Source organism: Neomonachus schauinslandi, chromosome 16 (genome assembly GCF_002201575.2).
Source record: "Neomonachus schauinslandi chromosome 16, ASM220157v2, whole genome shotgun sequence".
NCBI classification, from domain to species: Eukaryota; Metazoa; Chordata; class Mammalia; order Carnivora; family Phocidae; genus Neomonachus; species Neomonachus schauinslandi.
Window position 1 is genome coordinate 8881946 of NC_058418.1, and position 19994 is coordinate 8901939.

The window sequence follows — 19994 nt, forward strand, 5'->3', positions numbered from 1 at the left end:
TCACCGAGGCCCGCGCGGATTGGCCGACTGCGCCATCGCTCGGGACACTTCCTCCTGGGCCGCAGCCGCAGAGTTAAAACTTTGGAGGGGGAAAAAGAGCCACCGGCGCCGAGCGCCGGGTGACCCTCCCTTCCCCCCACCAAACTGCCGCCGGTAACGCCCCCTTCTCCGCGGCCCCCGACCGAACTTTTCTCCAACTTCTGAGACCCGTGAGATTCCCCCTTAGCACCCCGGCCCTCGGGATCCCTTTGCCCATCCCCGGGCCCGTCAGATCCTTGGGATCCCCTCGATCCCCGACTCAGAGACTCCTGTCCTCCACCCCCAAGGTCTGATGAATCCCGCGGACCGCCTTAATTGGATCCTCGTCGTAGAGCCACTGTATTCTGGGATTCCCCGCTGCTGCCTTCTCAAGCCTTTCTCTCCTCAAGGGGCTTTGGATCCTGGGCTCTCCTGATCCCTGAGATTCCGACCTACTAGATTTTCTTGATTTCTTGGAATCTCTCAAGCCCTGGGTCCCTCAAACCATTAGATTTCTCCTTTATGACTCCCGAGCGTTTGACCCACTAGATTGCCTTTCTTTAATTTCCCAGGGTCCCGCCATCCTCGAGTGCCCTCAACCTGCTAGATTTCTTTTCTCTTATCCCCGGGATTCCCGCGCTACCACCACCATCTTACGGGCTCCCTCGGATCCAGTGACCCGGGTTCCCCGGGCTCCTTCAGCCTCATCCCGGGTGGGCGCCGGGCGGCCGGCGCCGGGCGGCGGGTCCCGGGACTCCCCCCCCCCCCCCCCCCCCATGGCCGCCTCCCCTTCCCATCTCGCCGGGCTCCCAGGCTCTCCCGGGCCGGGGTCTCCTCCGCCCCCCGGCGGCTTGGAGTTGCAGTCGCCACCACCGCAACTGGCCCAGGTCCCAGCTCCGAGCTCCGGGGTCTCCTTCCACATCCAGATCGGGCTGACCCGCGAGTTTGTGCTGCTGCCCACCGCCTCTGAGCTGGCCCATGTGAAGCAGCTGGCTTGCTCCATCGTGGACCAGAAGGTAAGAGCGCAGGGTTCCTCCCAACCAGCTTGGGGAGAGGTCCGGAGGGGGTGGGGGCGCCGGCAGAGGTGGCCAGGAGCCTGGCATAGGGGAAGGGGAAAAAGGAGGATTAAGCCTTGGGCGACTGGGGGGAATGGGGATGGGGCATTTAGCCCCCAGTTGCTTCCTCATCTCACTACCCATTCGAGGGAGGCCTGGGCAGGGGCGGGGTGCTCCAAAGGCCTCCCCAAATTGCGTGTCCCTGCGTGGTGTTGTTTTCTGCAGCCAGCAGGGAGGAAGGGAGGGGCCAGCCAGGTGTCGAAGTGGGGAGGAAGGGGTAGGTGGGGGCCTCAGATGGGGGACCTCTCCATTCAAGCCCATCCCCTTCCATCTCCCATTTGGTGGAAACAGTAGAAATTGAAGCCGTGCTGGCCATGACTATCGGATGACATGTGTGGGTGTGAGTGCCTGCCCCAGCTGCCAGGGGCAAGTGAGGTCTCCCGAGCCCAATCTCTGCCCTCCCCCAGGCCTGAGATGTGTGTGGAGGGGCAGGCACCTCTTTGGAACCCCCAGAGACTCTGGGGACTCTGTCCCCTCTCCTAATCACAGTGTTACCACCCCCCAGGTCTGATGCTGGCCTATTAAAATGGGCCTTCCCCAACCCCACCTTACTCTTAGTTTTGGACACCAGGGTCACCATGGTGGGAAGCTGGGGATCATGGCAAGAGGAAATCAGGTGGAACTCAATGCCTGAATTCTAGAATGTTAAAAGTTAGGATAGTGGGTTTCTCTGTTGTTGGAATTCTAGACTGTAAAAATGTTAGAATATTAGAATTCTAGATTGTTCAAATATGCAACTTCTAGGAAATTGAACTCTTGATATTAAAGTGTCCAGGGGCACCTGGCTGGCTCAGTCAGTAGAACATGCGACTCTTGATCTCAGGGTCATGAATTCCAGCCCCACATTAGGGGTAAAGCTTACTTTAAAAAAAAAAAAAAAAGTGTACAAACATTAGAATCCTAGGTTGTTGGAATATTAAAACATGAAAATGGTAGAATATTAGATTCCTGGGTTGTTGGAATCATAGAATGTTAAAATGTTAGAATTTTGGAATGCTGGGTTGTTGAAATCCTTTAATGGTAAGGTACTCAAATAAATCCTAGTTTATTAGATTCCTAGAACATGAAAATATCAGACTGCTGCTGATCTAGATTGTTGAAATCCCAAAACGTGTCATGATAATATGTTGGAACCTAAGATATATATATATCATGATATATATATCATATATCATGTGAGCATGTTGGAATCCCTAAATGTCCAAATTCCAGAATCTTCTCAGACCCCCAGAAATGAATTCTTTGGGCTTCAGAGAAACATCGGGAACTGGGCCAACTCCCCCATTTTACAGACAAAGAAACTGAAGCTTAGAAACAGACTCCCCCCACCCCAAGCAGTCAAGGCCCAGGCAGTCCCTGTGAGCTGTGGACCCTCTCCCAGCAGACAAGAACAATATGGGGCTTCCTTGGCCTTCCACCAAAACCCCAAACCCACAGGTCCGGTTGTCATACCCAACTCAGCCTGCTCTTTGGGAAGACAGATGGGGATGGGGTAGAAGGCAGACTGTCCCCTGGGTGTAATTTGTCCGGTGCCCAAATCTTTGGCCTCCTCCCTCAGGCCTCACCCCAGTTTTGTTTTCTGTCTTCTGTCCAGGTGTGGCAGGGCCCCTTTCCTTCCTTCCAGCCGCTCCACCTGGGAGGTTTCACTTTCTGTTCTACCTCGTTTCATTTCCTGCCCCCTGCCCCAGCCCCAGCTAGGGACACCTGGGTCCTTTGGACATTGGGTAGGGGGCACCCTCCCTACCTCCAGCTCTATTGAGCCTTAGCCTTCCCACCTCTCCCCCTCCCCCCCAGGAGTCCTAAGTCCCCTTCTTCCAGCTGGCCCCACCCCAGTGCTGGGCCTGGAGCCAGGTAACAGGGACAATAGATCCAGGAAGGAAGCTGGGGTGGGGTGGGGGCTTAAAGGAGGGGGTGTTCACTTAACCCCCTCACCCCCTGGAAAATTCTAGGTGCTCACGCGCCCAGAGCCACTCTCCCTCCCACCCCAGTTTCCCAGTCCAGCCACCCAGTCGGGAACTCCATTGGCGCTCTCTCCCAGCACACCTGGGGCCCTGGCACCCTGCCCACTCGCTCGAGCTGCGCTGGGGAGGGCGCAGGCAGGAAGTGCAGGGCTGCGGGGTCTCTGTTTCCGGGGGAAACTGTAGGCCCTGCCCTGGGAGTGTTCCAGACCGCTGCCGCCGAAGGCAGCTCCGAGCCGTGCCGTCACCACCTCTCTCTCCCGCCCCTCAGTTCCCCGAGTGTGGCTTCTACGGTCTTTACGACAAGATCCTTCTCTTCAAACATGACCCCACGTCGGCCAACCTCTTGCAGCTGGTGCGCTCGGTGGGAGACATCCAGGAGGGCGACCTGGTGGAGGTGGTCCTGTCGGGTGAGCGGCGGAGGCCCGCCTGGGGGCGTCGCCTCTAGCGGGGGCGGGACTGCTGGGGTGGGCCCAGAAACATGCTTCTTAAAGTCAGGGCCAGCGGTTCAAAGCCTTGGTCGCAAATTAGAATCACCCCTGGAGATTTGACAAACTGCCGCCCTGGAATGGGTAAATATGTTGCGTGTGCACACCGTGAAATTCGCACAGCACCGAACGTAGGCGATGTCCAGCAGCATGGATGAATCTCACAAACGTAACGCCGAAAGGCATTTGCTAGACATCAGACTACATATTGTATAATTACTTTTATGAAGCGCAGAGACGGATACAGTTAGGAGCGAGGAAGGTGGGTGACTTCGCCAAAGGGCCAGTGTTCTCCCGGTGGGTGAAGGGCACCACCATCACCTGGGGGGCGTGAGGGAGATTTCTGGGGACTGATTTAAACTTCCATTTATCTATCAGGGTGTTGGTGACACGGTGTGTACAGTGTGACAGTTCCCTGAGCCATGCACTGGAGATGTGTCTTTTTCTAGATGTATGTTGTACTTTGATACAGAGTTTTAAACCTTTCCTCCCCCAACCTTGCATAGTGCAATGCTCAGTAAAATGGGTTGAATGAGTGGATGACAATTAGCAGAAGTTATGGCCCTGGTGACCTTATTCAGGTTTTAAATATCCTCATGTAGGCTGGCAACTCTTGGATTTTTATTCATCCCGATCTCCCTCTGCTAAATCCAAATCTGTCATGTAGCTTGTCCCCCTGATACTTTTATTTGGCAGCTCTAGGCATCTCAGAGATGGCCTCTCCAAGACAGAAATCTTCATTTTGTCCTCCTTTCTTCCAGCAGTGTTCTCCACCTTGGTGAAGGGCATCACCATTCACTCAGGTGCTCATGCCCCAAATCCTGGGGGCATCCTTGACTCCTTCTTTTTCTCTCACCCCTTCACTTTATCCGTCATCAAACCAATTGGTCTTACCTTTAACATACATTCTGAATGTATTTCTTACAGCCTCCTCTGGTTCAAGCAGCAATCACCTCCTGCCTAGACTGTTACCGTAGCTCACAAGTCAGATCCTGACACTTCACTGCTCAGAATCCTCCCATGGCTCCCCATTACCCTTGGAATAAAATGCAAACTCCTCAATATGGCCTTATTATGGCTGTCCTGATCTGGCCCCTGCCAATTCCCTGGATTCACCTCTTACACTTGTCCCCCTTACTTTCTTTGTTCCTGCCATGGTTGTCTGTTCTCTGTCCCTTGAATAAACTGAGCTGCCGCCCATCTCCAGGTGTGTGCACTAGTCTTCCTGCCACATCTTCTCATAGCTAGCTCCTTCGTGTTGTTTGGATCTGAGCTTAAATGCCATTTCCTCCAGTGTCTGAAATTTCCTTCTGTGTGTTTGTGTTCCCTGTCTCCCCAAAAGAATGTCAGCTCCCTGAGAGTGGGGTGTTCATAGCTTTACCCTGAGTGTGTAAGCTGTGCTTGGCACATAGAAGAGAGTCCCCTTTCTGTTGCACCATAACAAGGAAAATAGCCCGATTAGACCGAAATTCGGGGGTGAGGTGGGGAGGGTAGGAAAGAGGATGAGACTTAGTGCAAAAATGAAACTTTAAAAATAAAAGTCAAGATTTATTGAGGACTTTCTGTGTGCTCTGTTTAAAGAGCACTGTTTAAAATTTTTAATTTTTAGGGACGCCTGGGTGGCTCAGTCAGTTAAGCATCTGCCTTCGGCTCGGGTCATGATCCAAGGGTCCTGGGATCGAGTCCTGCATCAGGCTCCCTGCTCGGCGGGGAGTCTGCTTCTCCCTCTGCCTCTGCTGCTCCCCCTGCTTGTGCCCTCTCTCTCTTTGACAAATAAGTAGGTAAAAAATCTTAAAAATAAATAAATAAATAAATAAATAAAATTTTAAACTTAAAAAAAAAAGCGAGGGGCACCTCACTAGCTCAGTCGGTAGAGTGTGCAACTCTGGATCTCAGGGTTGTGGGTTCCAGCCCTTCGTTGGGTGTAGAGATGACTTAAAAATAAAATCTAAAAAAAACCCCAATAAAATAGGGGCACCTGGGTGGCTCAGTCGTTAAGCATCTGCCTTCGGCTCAGGTCATGATTCCAGGGTCCTGGGATCGAGCCCCGCATCAGGCTCCCTGCTCGGCAAGAAGCCTGCTTCTCCCTCTCCCCCTCTCCCTGCTTGTGTTCCCTCTCTCGCTGTGTCTCTCTCTGTCAAATAAATAAAATCTTAAAAAAAATAAAATAAAATAAAATCTTAAAAAAACCAATAAAATAAAGAACTCTGTTTTAAAAGCTTTCCATATATTAATTCATTTAGCCCTTAAAAAAGAATCTATAAGGGTGCCTGGGTGGCTCAGTCGTTAAGCGTCTGCCTTCAGCTCAGGTCATGATCTCAGGGTCCTGGGATCGAGCCCTGCATCGGGCCCTCTGCTCAGCGGGAAGCCTGCTTCTCCCTCTCTCTGTGATCCTCCTCCACTTGTGCTCTGTCTCTCTCCGTCTGTCTCAAATAAATAAATAAAATCTTTAAAAAAAAAAGCTATAAAGAATACTATTGTGATACTGGGCATGTTCTTTCCTAGACACCTGCATGGCTCATACCCTTGCTTCCTTCAGGTTTTTGCCCTAATGACATCTGAAGGGGGTCTTCCTCAACCACCTATTTAAAATTGTACATCTTGTACCTTCCCACTCTCCCTTCTCTGCTTAATTTTTCTCCTTAGCACTTATTGACTTCTAGCCTGCTGTATATATGTTTTTTTTGGAGTTGTAATTTATTTCTTGAATATATATATACTGCATATACTTATATACATAATGTGCAAATATATATAATTTACATAATGTTTTTATATTTTATGTATATTATATATGTAAATATACACAATACATATACATAATACATATTTAATGTATTATATATAACATATTATATAATATAACATGCTATAACATAACATGTTATATAATATATAATGATATATGTTGTATTATAAATATATAAGATATACTCTAAAATAAATAATATGTATAATTTACATTATATATAAATATACATAATGTGCAAATATATATATATATTTTTTTACCCTAGGGAAAAGTGCAAAGTTACACCTATAGAGACAGACTAAGAACATCAAATGAGAGCATGCAAGTGTATGTTTCGGCTGAGCTGTGTCTTCCAGAGTACCCAGTTTATGTTGGTTCTCAATATTCGTCCTGTTATTGAGAAAGGAAAGATTTGCTTGACAGGTTTTTTTTTTTTTTTTAATTATTTGAGTATAGTAGACACATGCTGTATACTTTACTACGTAAACATTTCCAAGAGGCAATAAATACGGTACTAAAAGCATGAACTTTGGCCACACTGGCCCAGGTTCGATTTCAAGTTCTACGGCTTGCTAGCTGTGTGACCTTGGGCAAGTTGCTTCACCTCTCTGTGCTACAATCTTCTCATCTGGAAAATGGGGATAATAACAGTGTACCTCCGGGGCTTTTGAGAGAACTGAATTCACTATTTTTCAGTGAAAATATTATTATTTTCATAATATTAATAATATTAATAATATTTCACTGAAAATATTATTCAGTATTTTAAAGTACGTGGAGCAGTGCATGGCACTAGGTAATTGCTAGGTTGGGTGATTTTTTTTTTTTAAGATTTTATATATATATATATATATTTTAAAGATTTATTTATTTATTTGAGAGAGAGATCGAGAGAGCAAGCAAGAGAGCACAGCAGGGGGAGTGGCAGAGGGAGAGGGAGAAGCAGGCTCCCCACTGAGCAGGGAGACCTACCTGGGCTAGATCCTAGGCCCCGAGGATCATGACCTGAGCCAAAGGCAGACTCTTAACCAACTGAGCCACCCAGGTGCCCCATTTTTTAAAAACATTTTATTTATTTGAGAGAGAAAGAGAGAGAGAGCACACAAGCCTTGGGGAGGGGACAGAGGGAGAGGGAGAAGCAAATTCCCTGCCCAGCAGGGAGCCTAACGTGGGGCTGGATCCCAGGCCCCAGGGATCATGACCTGAGCCGAAACCAGGTGCCCAACCAACTGAACCACCCAGGCAGCCCTGGGTGATTGTTAAATAAGAATATTTATTTTCGGGCGCCTGGATGGCTCAGTTGGTTAAGCGACTGCCTTCGGCTCAGGTCATGATCCTGGAGTCCCGGGATTGAGTCCCGCATCGGGCTCCCTGCTCAGCAGGGAGTCTGCTTCTCCCTCTGACCCTCCTCCCTCTCCTGCTCTCTGTCTCTCATTCTCTCTCTCTCAAATAAATAAATAAAATCTTTAAAAAAAAAAAAAAAAAGAGGCTATGGCACTAAACCAAGTGGGACTTGGCTTGGACCAGAGTATTCTAAAAAAAAAAAAGAATATTTATTTTCTTTGGTTGTCAGCCTCCCTTACTAGAGGCCAGGCAGGGAATTTGTCTGTTTGTTCTGTGTGGTGTCCCTGGCACCTAGAACAATGCTCAGTAAATGTTTTTTGGATTTCCATTTTAAAGATGAGAAAACGGAGATACATAGGTATTTGGTTTTTTCTCTTGATACTCAAGCTCCATCCTAGATCAGCAACTCTGAGGGTGGGACCCAGGCATCTGTATCTGTATTTTTAAATTTTATTTTAAAGTGTTTAATTGTGAAATATACATAACATAAAATTTACCATCTTAACCATTTTTTTTTTTTAAAGATTTTATTTATTTATTTTGAGAGAGAGAGAATGAGAGAGAACACATGAGAAGGGATAGGGTCAGAGGGAGAAGCAGACTCCCTGCCGAGCAGGGAGCCCGATGCGGGACTCGATCCAGGGACTCCAGGATCATGACCTGAGCCGAAGGCAGTCGCTTAACCAACTGAGCCACCCAGGCGCCCCCATCTTAACCATTTTTAAGTCTCCTCTTCAGTAGGGTTAATGACATTCACGCTGTCCTGCCACAGTCTCCAGGAATATTTTCATCTTGCAGAACTGAAACTCTGTACCCACTAAACTCCCCAGTCCCCGGCATAGGTGTCTTGCCCAGTGGTGACGCTGGGATTTGAACCCAGGTAGAGTGTAGTATGCGAGTAAATGAAGGAAGGCAAGATCAAACCTTGCAGCGGGGAGGACTGTGAGAAACCCAGCAACAGCCCTCGCTGCCCCGGCTCAACCATCCGCCCCTCCCTGCTGCCTGCAGCTTCGGCCACCTTCGAGGACTTCCAGATCCGCCCGCACGCCCTCACGGTGCACTCCTACCGAGCGCCGGCCTTCTGTGATCACTGCGGGGAGATGCTCTTCGGCTTAGTGCGCCAAGGCCTCAAGTGTGATGGTGAGGGGAGAGGGGCTGGAGGCGGGGCCCAGAAGTGTGTGGGGAGGGGACAGGAAGGTAGGGCGGGGGTGGAGCTCAGAGGTAGGAGGCGTGGCTCGGAGGGAGAGGTAAGGGCCCAGAGGCACAGCTTGGGGGAGGGGCTGGGGAGGGGCTTGAGTGGTGGGTGGGGCCCGGGGCGGTGCTCAGCCCCGGAGGTGGAGCCTGATTTGGAGCTTCGAGGGAGAGGTAAGGGGGCAGAGCTTGGGGGAGGAGAAGGGGAATGTGCACAGGGAGGAAGGTGGAGCCTATAACAGGAATCACCAGAGAAACGGCCAGTAGGAGGTAGATATTAAGGGATATTTGGAAGGAATTAGCTTACAGGATTGTGGGGGCTGGCCAAGCAACTCTCAAATCCATAGGGCAGCCCATGAGGAAGGGCCGGCTGGACTTCCGGGCAGTTTCTTCATCTGGGAAATCTCAACTCTGCTTTTTAACCTTTCAACTGATTGAAACGGGCTCACCCAGATTAACTAGAATACTCTCCCTCACTTCACGTCATCTGACTGTGGACTTGAATCACACCTACAAAATACCCTTACAGCAAACCCTGCACTAGCATCTGAATTACTGGGGTTGACACATAAGCTGACCATTAGAGTCCACTCCTTATTGACTTGGCCCCTCAGTGTGCCAGGGCCTGCCATAACAAAATACCCACAGGCCAAGTGGTTTAAACAACACATATTTATAACTCACGGTTCCAGAGGCTGGAAAGTTTAAGATCACACTTTGGACAGGGCGTGGTTCCTGGTGAGAACCCTCTTTCTGGCTTGCACAGGGCTGCTCTCTCGCCCTGTAGCTCACGTGGTGTGCAGAGAGACACCGTTTCCCTTTTATAAAGACCTGGGTCACATCGGATCAGCGCCCCACCTTTATGGCCTCATTTAACCTTAATTACCTCCTTAAAGGCCCATTCTTCAAATGCAGTCACATTGTGGGTTAGGGCATCAGCTATGACTCTGGGGGGATGGACACTTGTTCAGTCTACAACAAGCACCCATGCACATGTCCTTCAATCATACTTAAAAAAATAAAGGAACACACCAGTGTGTCTCAAGGTTAAGCCCAAGTGTTAGGTTCCGCAGGTCCACTCTTCCCATCTTCCACGATTCTGAGCGAGAACTTGAGATCTTGCCCCACCTGCAGATGAAGGCCACACAGCCGCCTTGCCAATACACACAGCAGATGAAGATCATCCATTCTGTGAAGACTGCACCTCCATTAGAAGCATATTCTTGGATGTTCCATCATCCAAGGACCTCCAGCTTCGTGGCAGTCACGCTTATATGGAAATCTCGAGTCTTCAGTGCCCCTGGTGTTCCAGATGACCTGCAGCATTAACCAGGATTGTTATTACACAGCCCTAAATATACCTGTGGCATTTAGGGGCTCGAGGGATGCTAGCCACATCAGGCCTGCAGAAAACTGATTCAGTTGCATTCAAAACTGTTATCAGTACTGCCATTGTGCACAAACCATATCCAACTCTTGGTGTCTTGGCATATGGAACCTTCATCATGGCGCAATCCTGGTGTCATCAAAAAAAAAAATTTTTTTTTTTTTTTTTGAGAGAGAAAGAGCTGCATGCAGTGGGCAAGCAGGGGGGACGGGGGAGGAGCAGAGGGAGAGGGAGAGAGAGAGTCTTTTTTTTTTTTTTTTTTAAGATTTTATTTATTTGACAGAGAGAGACACAGCGAGAGAGGGAACACAAGCAGGGGGAGGGGGAGAGGGAGAAGCAGGCTTCCCGCTGAGCAGGGAGTCTGATGTGGGACTCGATCCCAGGAACCTGGGATCATGACCTGAGCCGAAGGCAGACGCTTAACGACTGAGCCACCCAGGCGCCCCTCAAATGACTGTTCTTAATGCCATTAACACCTTCCAATGGGAGTTTGACTCTACCCTGATACTCACATAGGGAGTCACGGATGAGATTTTGAAATGCCATGAAGCACCTGAGTGAGCAAAGGCCGGCGCTGGGAAGTGTTTCCTGTTCTCAAAGGCCATTTGCCATCCCAAAGCTCTTGTCATAGCACCGCCTTCGGGAAAGCCTTTGACAGCCAGGCTACCAGAAGACAGCCTTCATGAGGCGGTCCCAAAGAAGCTTCCAAAGGCTGGAGGAACATTCTTCACTCCTGAACAGGGCACCATCCTGGAATCATTTGGAATCTCTGGAGATGTATGGGAGCAAGGTTTCAGGAAGCCCGCCAGGAAAACAGCAAGCTGAGCCTGATTGTTTCATGGACGAGGATTTTGGATTTTTTTTTTTTTTTTAAATGATAAATTAGGAAAGAAAGGACAATAAAGTCATACTTCCATCTGATACGGTAGAACCCTCCCGAGTACAACTGAAAACATGCTAACCCTTTCCCGGGAAGATGGGGATGCTTGTTCACTCTTTTCCTTCGATGTGCTGTAATTTAAATACGGTACAGTGCTCCCTTCGGCAGCGCATGTACTAAAATGGGGCCAATATGGAGAAGAGTAGCATAGTTCCTGCGCAAGGACAATACGCACATTCCTAAAGCGTTCCATATTAAAAAAATAGTAAGTATTGTGTTAGGTGATAGGGGGATAAAAGGAAGAAAACACAAATATTTGGTGTACACCTATATATAAGGAAGAACCGGTCATTGCCAGTACGCTCCTCCTTTGTGCAACTGGTCACGTGGTTGTGGCCGCTTCAGCCTCTACCCAATCCACATTTCCTGGGTCCTCAGCAAGCACCTCACCTGCTCATGGTTCTTTGCCTGGTGGCCCAGAACCTTCCAGGCCGGTAGCGGTTCTATCCGATTTGGGTTTAGGTAGTTTTTCGTCGGCTTTAATGGCACCCGTAGGGGGTTCTCCTGAGAGATCTGCTGTATTCCTCATCTACCAAAAGGGAAAAGGGGCGGGGCAGAGCTTTAGAGCCCAGGACTGGTGGAAGTATGTCTCTGATCGTCTGGCGCCCCCCGCAGGCTGCGGACTGAACTACCACAAGCGCTGTGCCTTCAGCATCCCCAACAACTGCAGTGGTGCCCGCAAGAGGCGCCTGTCGTCCACGTCTCTGGCCAGTGGCCATTCTGTGCGCCTCAGCACCTCCGAGTCCCTGCCCTGCATGGCTGATGAGCTGGTGAGGGGCTGAGGAGCGGGCTGGCTGGTGGCGGGGGGAAGGGGGGCGGGCGACAGGGCCCGGGCATGGGGCCGCGCACTAAAGTGTCCCCTCCATCCTGCTGACCGCAGAGCCGTAGTACCACCGAGCTCCTGCCTCGCCGCCCCCCGTCATCCTCCTCCTCATCTTCGGCCTCCTCCTACACGGGCCGCCCGATCGAGCTGGACAAGATGCTGCTCTCCAAGGTGAAGGTCCCGCACACGTTCCTCATCCACAGCTACACGCGGCCCACCGTCTGCCAGGCTTGCAAGAAACTCCTCAAGGGTCTCTTTCGCCAGGGCCTGCAGTGCAAAGGTCAGCGGGGCCCCCAGGGGGGGACAGACGGGGTCAGAGGGCCCCGATACAGACACACGCTCGTTCAGCGGCTTGGGGCCTCTCTCACCTGGGCTCGTGGCAGGACCTAAGACTCCCAGTACTCTGGGGGCACCTGGCTGGCTCACTCGGTGGGGACTGCGACTCTAGATCTCGGGGTTTTGAGTTCGAGCCCCATGTTGGGTGTGGAGATGACTTAAAAATAAAGTCTTAAAAAAAGAAAGAAAGAATCCCAGTATTCTGATCCTTAGGAGCACAGGGCCTCAGGAGAAGAGTGCCCTGAATCCTGGTGTTCTAGAACCTTTGGAATTCTGGAATCCTAGAACCTTAGAAATTTAGATCTATAAGCCACTTAGCATGGGCTTCTAAAACTGTAGAACTTGAGAATTCTAGAACCATAGAACTGGAATCATAGGCTTCAAGAATTCTGGATCTCAGAATATCGTAACTTTAGAAACATCAAATGCAAACCTGAGAAGTCTAGAATCATAAACCCTTGGGACCATGGAATCCTAGAGTCCTAGACATCTAGAGTACAGAACTCTGGATTATCAGATTCTAGAATACCAGATGTCTAGATCCATAAAAATTTAGAGTCATCCAATTCTAGAATCTAGGGTGTATGGAATCCTAGAACCTTGGAATCATTAGATTCTGGAGGCTTCACAGTCCAGAATTGTAGAACTATAGAATCACTGATGTCTAGAGTTTAGATATAGAAAACCCTAAAACCTTGGACATCAAGGAGGCTTAGCAGTCTAGAATCATAGAACTGTAGAATCATAGATGTGTCAAGTTCTAGACACTTGAACATTGAAATTTGGAGTCTTAGAACTCTAGAAAAAAAATCTATAATCATATGGGGATGTATTACTGGAATCTAGTGGGTAGAGGACAGGGATGGTTGCTAAACACCTATGATATGCACAGACCAGGCCCCCGCAACAAGAATTCCCCAGCCCCAACTATTCTAGACTCAAAGACGGACAACCAGAGAAGGTTCAGCTAGGTTTCCTGCTCCAAATGGCAAGAGCAGAATCTTTTGGGTCTGGGGGTTAGGAGTCAAGGTTCAACCCTTACAGGTGTCCTCTCTCTCTCCTCCCACCTGTCCACTTGTTCCCTGTCCTCATACCAGACTGCAAGTTTAACTGTCACAAGCGCTGTGCCACCCGCGTCCCTAACGACTGTTTAGGGGAAGCACTCATCAATGGAGGTGAGAGGCTGTGGGCCGAGCGGGAAGGGGGGGTGCGGGACTGGGCGGAGGCCCCTCTGATGCCCCCGTCCCCCTAGATGTGCCGATGGAGGAGGCCACCGATTTCAGCGAGGCTGACAAGAGCTCCCTCACGGATGAGTCTGACGACTCCGGGGTCATCCCGGGCTCCCACGCGGAAAACGCCCTCCACGCCAGTGAGGAGGAGGAAGGCGAGGGAGGCAAGGCCGAGAGGTACCCGGGGCACCCTCTGGGGAAGGCCCTATCTCTACAATGGGTCGATGTCCCCCTGTAAATTTCCCAGGCACCCACACTTTGTTTTTAAATTTTACCTTTTTCCTGAAAAATGTACATTTTTAGAAAGTTTTCATAGAAGCAGATTTTATTTTATTTTATTTTTTTATTATTATTATTTTTTAATTTTTGTTTATTTGACAGAGAGAGACACAGCCAGAGAGGGAACACAAGCAGGAGGAGTGGGAGAGGGAGAAGCAGGTCCCCTGCAGAGCAGGGAGCCCGATGCGGGGCTCGATCCCAGGACCCCGGGATCATGACCTGAGCCGAAGGCAGATGCTTAACGACTGAGCCACCCAAGTGCCCCATAGAAGCAGATTTTAATTTAGAGTATATTTCTTTTTCGGACCTGCTAATCCAGTCATTCAAAAGGTAGATAGTCAAACCCTCCTGCTTCCCTGCCTCCCAGCTGCTTAGCTCCTCTCTCTGAGGACGTCACTGGGATCAGCTGCTGGCAGGCCCTTCCAGAAACAGTCTGTGTTGCAAAGTGACAGAGCAAAGAGTAAAAACGTGGGAATCTGGAACCAGAGGCTATATGGCCTTTGGCAGGAGATTAACCTCTCTGGGCCCTCAGTTTCTTCATCAGTAAGATGGGGCTAAAGTAGGACCTACCTTTGAGGATTGTTGTAAGGGCGAAGCGAATGAATACGAATGAAGTACCTAAAATAGCGCCTGGGTGTTAGCTCTTCTCGCAGAGCAGTCAAATCTTAGAAAGGAAGGAAAACTACCCACTTTCTTTTAGCCATTTTGGCCTCAGATTGACTTGTATGGCCTAAACAAGTCCCTTCCTCTTGCGGTGCCTTAGTCTTCCCGTCTGTAAAATGGGGAAAGGGAAAACCATCCCCAAGGACCTGACGGGCAGTGGCTTTCTTCTGGCATGGAAGCTCTGAAAAATAATAACCTGCTTAATTTTACATTTTTAAATTATAAATGGGATTCATATTGATTCAGTTCTACTAGCATAAAAGCTCAAGTGCTTGATGGCAAGGATCCAGTGGGTAGAGGTCAGGTCAGGTCCATTCTCCAGGTGCCTAGGACAGGGCCTGGCTTCAGGCATGGGTGTGGAATGCCTGTGTGTCCAGGAGGCAGGAAGGCAGCGGGGTTTTGGAAGCCCAGGGCGCTGGAGGCTGAGAGCACCAGGGCTAGGTTCCAGATCCACCACTTACATGGTGAATCACGTCTCCCTGAGCCTCGGTTTCCTCCTAGGGCAATGACAGCACCTGTCTCATGGGGTGATTTTCGAATTCCATTAGATCATGCGGGTCAAGTGCTTGCTGGGTTGTAAATGATGGTGAGAGAATCCTCCCCGGTACTCTGTTCTTGAATCCCCCAAGTGCGGAGGGTGGGAGGTGATCCATTCCGGAGTAATGGGGACAAATATTTGCATTTCCATTTCTCTTTACTTTTAATCTCATCTTTTAGATGTTTTCACTTTTTTGCATATGTTTTAGAATGATATTAATATACTATTATTGGTATATTCTATTAATACAGTAATACATGTATAAATAAGGGTAACCTGTGGATTGAAACCATCATTGATGTATAAGTATTTGTTTTTTAACTAAATCCTCAGAAGGACCATAAGGATCACCATACACATTCCTAGGTTAGAAGAGTGAAGCTCAGGGGCTTCAGCCAGTAATTACTAAAAGAAAGGAGCTGAGACTTCACCCCACAGGGTCAGGGAGACATAAACATGGGGAGGAGGGTGAGCCACTTCCACGGTCCATCAGTAGACACTTAATGAGCACCTACTGGGTTCTAGGACTTCCAAGCACACAGCTGTGAACCAAACCAGGGAAACTCTCTGGCCTCATAGAGCAGACACTCTAGTTGGGGAGACAGGTAATAAATGCATGCATAGCATCAGGTATTGATGATTGCTATCAAAAAAATAAAAATAAAGCAATGAGAGGGGCCAGAAAATGAAGATATGCCATTTTAGTTAGGGTCATTAAAGGGAGCCTCTCCGAGGAGGTGACATTTGAAGAGATCTGAAGAAGGGGAGGAAAGGAGACATGTGGAAGATAGCTTGGTTCCCTACCAAGCAAAGGGAATAGCAGGTGCAAAGGCCCGTGGTAGGGCCAAGCATGTTCCAGAAATAGCATTGAGCTTGGTGTGGCTGGAGCAGGGAGGGCAAGGGGAAGGGGATGGGAAACCAGGCCAAAGGGGAGATGGGTATGCCAGGTCTTTCCTGGAGTGTTTAGTAACAGAATAAGTGGGTGTCAGAGCTGGGTCTTGATTGACTTGAGTGGGGTGGGGGTGTTGGGAGAGGCAGCCTATTTCACAGATGAGGAAACCAAGTCTCAGAGAGGTGAAGGGAAATGCCAAGGCCAACCGAATCCTGTTTAGTGCAGGGATCAAGAGGTGGTTGGTTCTGGAGTTGAGCAAGTCTGTGAATCTCCCTCAGCCTTCATTTCCTCTCTGTAATAATAGCATGTGCACTGGAAAAGGGCAATGAGGCACAGAGAGGTTGAGTCGCTTGCCTCGTGTCACACAGCCGGCTCCACAGTCACTGGGCTCAGTACTGATGAGTACTTATCGGAGGCCCACTGGGTGCCAAGCATTGTGCTAAACGCCTAAGAAAGGTTTTCACTCCTCACAGCAACTCCTTTGGGTGGAGAAACCGAGGTACACAGAGGTTAGGTGATTTGCCAGGCAGCCTGACTTTGGAACCCAGCCTTGTAATGTGGCCTTCTCAAGAGTCTCCTTCCTCATTATGGGAAATGTGGAAACCACAGAAATGTGGCCCAAAAAAACCCCAACTCCTGGCTGCCCAGAGATGCGCCCTGCAGCCCCGATTGCTAATGGGTATTTTCCACTTGTAACCTCTCACCTCTTCCTCTCCCCCTCCCTCTCAGCTCCTTGGGGTACATCCCCCTAATGAGGGTGGTGCAGTCGGTGCGACACACGACGCGGAAATCTAGCACCACCCTGCGCGAGGGTTGGGTGGTTCATTACAGCAACAAGGACACGCTGGTGAGAAGGCGGGGTGGGGCTATGTGGGGCGGAGCTAGAGTTAGGGGAGGGGCAAGCTCCGCTTGAGGAGGCGGGGCTGGTGGGGTATGGTGGGCGGGGCCTATCTGGAGGCGGAGCTAGACTTAGAGGGATGGGTTCTAAGGGAGGGCGAAGGGGCAGGGCAGGAGTCAGGGAAGAGGCGGGGCTAAGGACAAGGTCAGGGGAAGAGTGGGACCAGGAATGGGGAAGCTGAAGTTAGGGTAGGGAGCGAGAAGGGTTCAGGTTATAGAGGATGGGATCAGGGGGTGCTGGGCCGGGCTAGAGGCCTAACTGGAGGTAATTAAGTGGGGGTGTGATACAGGGTGGGGCCAGGTGGGGCGAAGTTGGGAGGGAGGCGGGGGAGGGCTTATAGTGGCGGGGCCAGGGTCTGGGCAGGTAGGAGATAGGGGTGGGGCTGGTTTAGGGGCAGAGGAGCGTGGCTGGAGGCTGACCTGAAGTTGGAGGGGGGTTATGGGGCGGGGCAAGGTGAGTGGAGCCGGAGCTAAGGCGGGAGGGGCGGGATCAATCTGAGAAAGGAAAGAGGTGGGGGTGGAGCTGGAGTTAGGGATGGGCGGGGCCTTAGTGGAGGCGGAGCTAGAATTAGAGGGGTGGGTGATGAGCGATGGGAGGGGTGTGGCCTTCTGGGGGCGGGGCTAGACTTAAGGGCGGGGTTTGGCTCCGGGAAGACCTGGAGCCCCAGCCGCGCCAAGGGCGGACCACGTCACCTGGGGCACCTCTTCCAACAGAGGAAGCGGCACTATTGGCGCCTGGACTGCAAGTGCGTCACGCTCTTCCAGAACAACACGACCAACAGATACTACAAGGTGGGCCTTCCGGCCCCCAGATCCCCCAACCTCCTCCTCCCACTCCTCTCCCAGTTGCTTGCCTGCTTGCATGTCATCAGCAAATGGGCCTGCCCGGCCCCACCACTTTCCAGCTGGGGAACCCGGGCGGCTTACCTCACCTCTCTGCGCCTCCCGTCTGGCACCTGTAAAAGGCCTCAAAGGCTAGTCCTCGCCTCAGGGCTGCTGCCCTAATTCAGCGATCACCTCCTCGAAGCGGTTAGCTTAGGGGCCTAGCTTGTGTGGAGCTCCCTGTTACCATTACTACTTTAAAATGAAGTATTGGATCATTTATCAGTATCCCTCACCACCCGCCATGGCCGCACTGTGCTCTGGGCTGTCTCCTCCTGGGTCCTTGCTTCTGCACTTGCCCCCACAGTCTTGTCCCACATAGCAGCCAGAGGAGCCGAGAAAACCGTCAGAACCCTCCCTTTGCCCTTAAAATAAAACTCGGACGCCTCGGGGTTACCTGCTCTGGAGCGGCTTCCCATGGGGGGGTGCCTTCTCATCCTTCTGTATTCTCGGCCACACTAGGATGCTGTCCCCACCACGTCTCTGTCATCTGCTTTTATTAGCTATGTCAGTCTGTCCCTGTTTCAGTCTTTCGTTATTTTAATTCTTTTCTCCCCCTTCTGCAAATGTGCCCCCCACACACATACTTTCTCTTCCAACACTTTTCAAAGCACGCTCTTGTCACTCTACACAGACCCTGCACCTTCTCTCCCCGTCCCCTCCCCTCCCCCTGGCCCTCTCAGCCTCCTTTTTGGTCTCCTGTCTCAGTGCCATCCTTTCCCGTCCACCCTCCGCACACAGCCAGAGACCTCCCCCTGCCTTGCTCTAAATCTTTCCATGGTTCCCCACGGCCCTGGAGACAAAGCCCAGGTTCCTCTCTGTGGCCCATGAGGCCCCTCAGGGCCTAATTTCATTTGTTCACCAAACATGGCACACCTCCTGTGTGTGATGTGAATAGAGAATGTGATGGGAATAGAGCATGTCCCTTGAATACCAGCCTTTCCCCCCTCAGGGCCTTTGCACATGCTGTTTCCACCATCCTCCACCAGTTGGCCTCATCTGACCTTTCTGATCTCTTGCTTCATGTAACTTCTGCCAGGAGGCCTTTTCTGACTACTCTATGCAAATCAGGCCCTTTCCCACAGATAGTAGATTCTATATGCTCTTCTGAGTAAATGGGGAGCCCCAGGGTCTGCCTGGCATCCTCATTGGTGCTGGTTCTTTGTCCTGCCAGGAAATTCCATTGTCAGAAATCCTCACCGTGGAGCCTGCCCAGAACTTCAGCCTTGTGCCACCAGGCACCAACCCCCACTGCTTCGAGATCGTCACTGCCAATGTCACCTACTTTGTGGGCGAGACGCCTGGCAGGGCCCCAGGGGGGCCTAGTGGGCAGGGGGCTGAGGCTGCCCGGGGCTGGGAAACGGCCATCCGTCAGGCTCTGATGCCAGTCATACTCCAGGACGCACCCAGCGCCCCAGGCCACAAACCCCACAGTAAGTCCCCACCCTGGGCCCTGAGAGGATGGGTCTGGGAGGGCGTGCGTGGGGTCCCAGGGAAAGGAAGAGCCAGGAAGAAGGCAGGGAATGGCACAGTGGAGAATGTGGATTCTGGACTCAGCTGGCCTGAGTCCAAATCTCCATTAAGCCCCAGACCTGATGTGTGGCCTTGGGCATGTCACTTCCCTTTTCTGAGTCTTGTCCCAGGTGGTGACAACTCCTCCAGATTGTGAGTTCAGAGTATTTCATTCAGATATTTACTGAGTATCTTCCCCATCCCCATCCTGTGCTGGGCAATGCTGGGGACATAGCTGTCACCAAGACAGCCCAGGACCTGCCCTCACAGGGCTCACAGTCCAATAAGGGAGACAGACCTGTCCCCAAGCAGTGACAACCCAGAGTGGGCAGGGCTGGGACAGGGGAGCCAGAGGGCTGTGGGAGCTCAGAGGGGATAGACGATCCAGCCTGGGTATCTAGGAGGGCTTCCTGGATGCGGCAACATCTGAGCTGAGACCTGGAAGCTGAGGAGGGCTGAGAGAGGGGAATGCAGATGGGAAATATTTCAAGCAGAGGCAGAAGATGATCAGAAAGTCCCAGGCTCCTGCCTTCTGGAGCTCATAATCCAGTGTGAGTGACAGACACTCATCAGATCATCCTGCGGGAATGACAAGTGTAATGTAGAACGTGACGTGGCCCCAGGAGTGAAGTTTGAGCTGAGAGTGAGTGAGGAGGAGGATTTAACTAAGTCCAGCGGAAGGAATGCACGTTCCTGGCAGAGGGAACAGCAAGTACAAAGGCAGGAGATAGGAGGGGACTTGGCCCAGCA

The 19994-nt window shown here is 50.8% G+C and overlaps 1 protein-coding gene and 1 non-coding gene across 3 annotated transcripts in view; both read left to right on the forward strand.

Annotated features, from left to right (window-relative positions):
- The first annotated feature begins 215 nt into the window (after positions 1-215).
- Positions 216-19994, forward strand: part of PRKD2 (protein kinase D2) — a 33988-nt gene continuing 14209 nt past the window's right edge. Inside the window, exons 1-11 of one of the 2 annotated variants that reach the window (XM_044922277.1) lie at positions 216-326; positions 945-1034; positions 3363-3501; positions 8684-8815; positions 11809-11963; positions 12074-12296; positions 13450-13527; positions 13605-13758; positions 16683-16800; positions 17565-17642; positions 18907-19165. In XM_044922277.1, coding sequence (XP_044778212.1) covers positions 8776-8815; positions 11809-11963; positions 12074-12296; positions 13450-13527; positions 13605-13758; positions 16683-16800; positions 17565-17642; positions 18907-19165 — 1105 coding nt within the window. In that variant the 5' untranslated portion in view covers positions 216-326; positions 945-1034; positions 3363-3501; positions 8684-8775. Of the gene's footprint in view, positions 327-678; positions 1035-3362; positions 3502-8683; positions 8816-11808; positions 11964-12073; positions 12297-13449; positions 13528-13604; positions 13759-16682; positions 16801-17564; positions 17643-18906; positions 19166-19994 lie in introns of those variants that run through there. The other variant, XM_021681349.2, reaches the window with a different exon arrangement.
- On the forward strand, positions 11286-11392 carry LOC123323357. Its single transcript, XR_006539358.1, has one exon. It is a non-coding gene; the product is annotated as a U6 spliceosomal RNA (small nuclear RNA).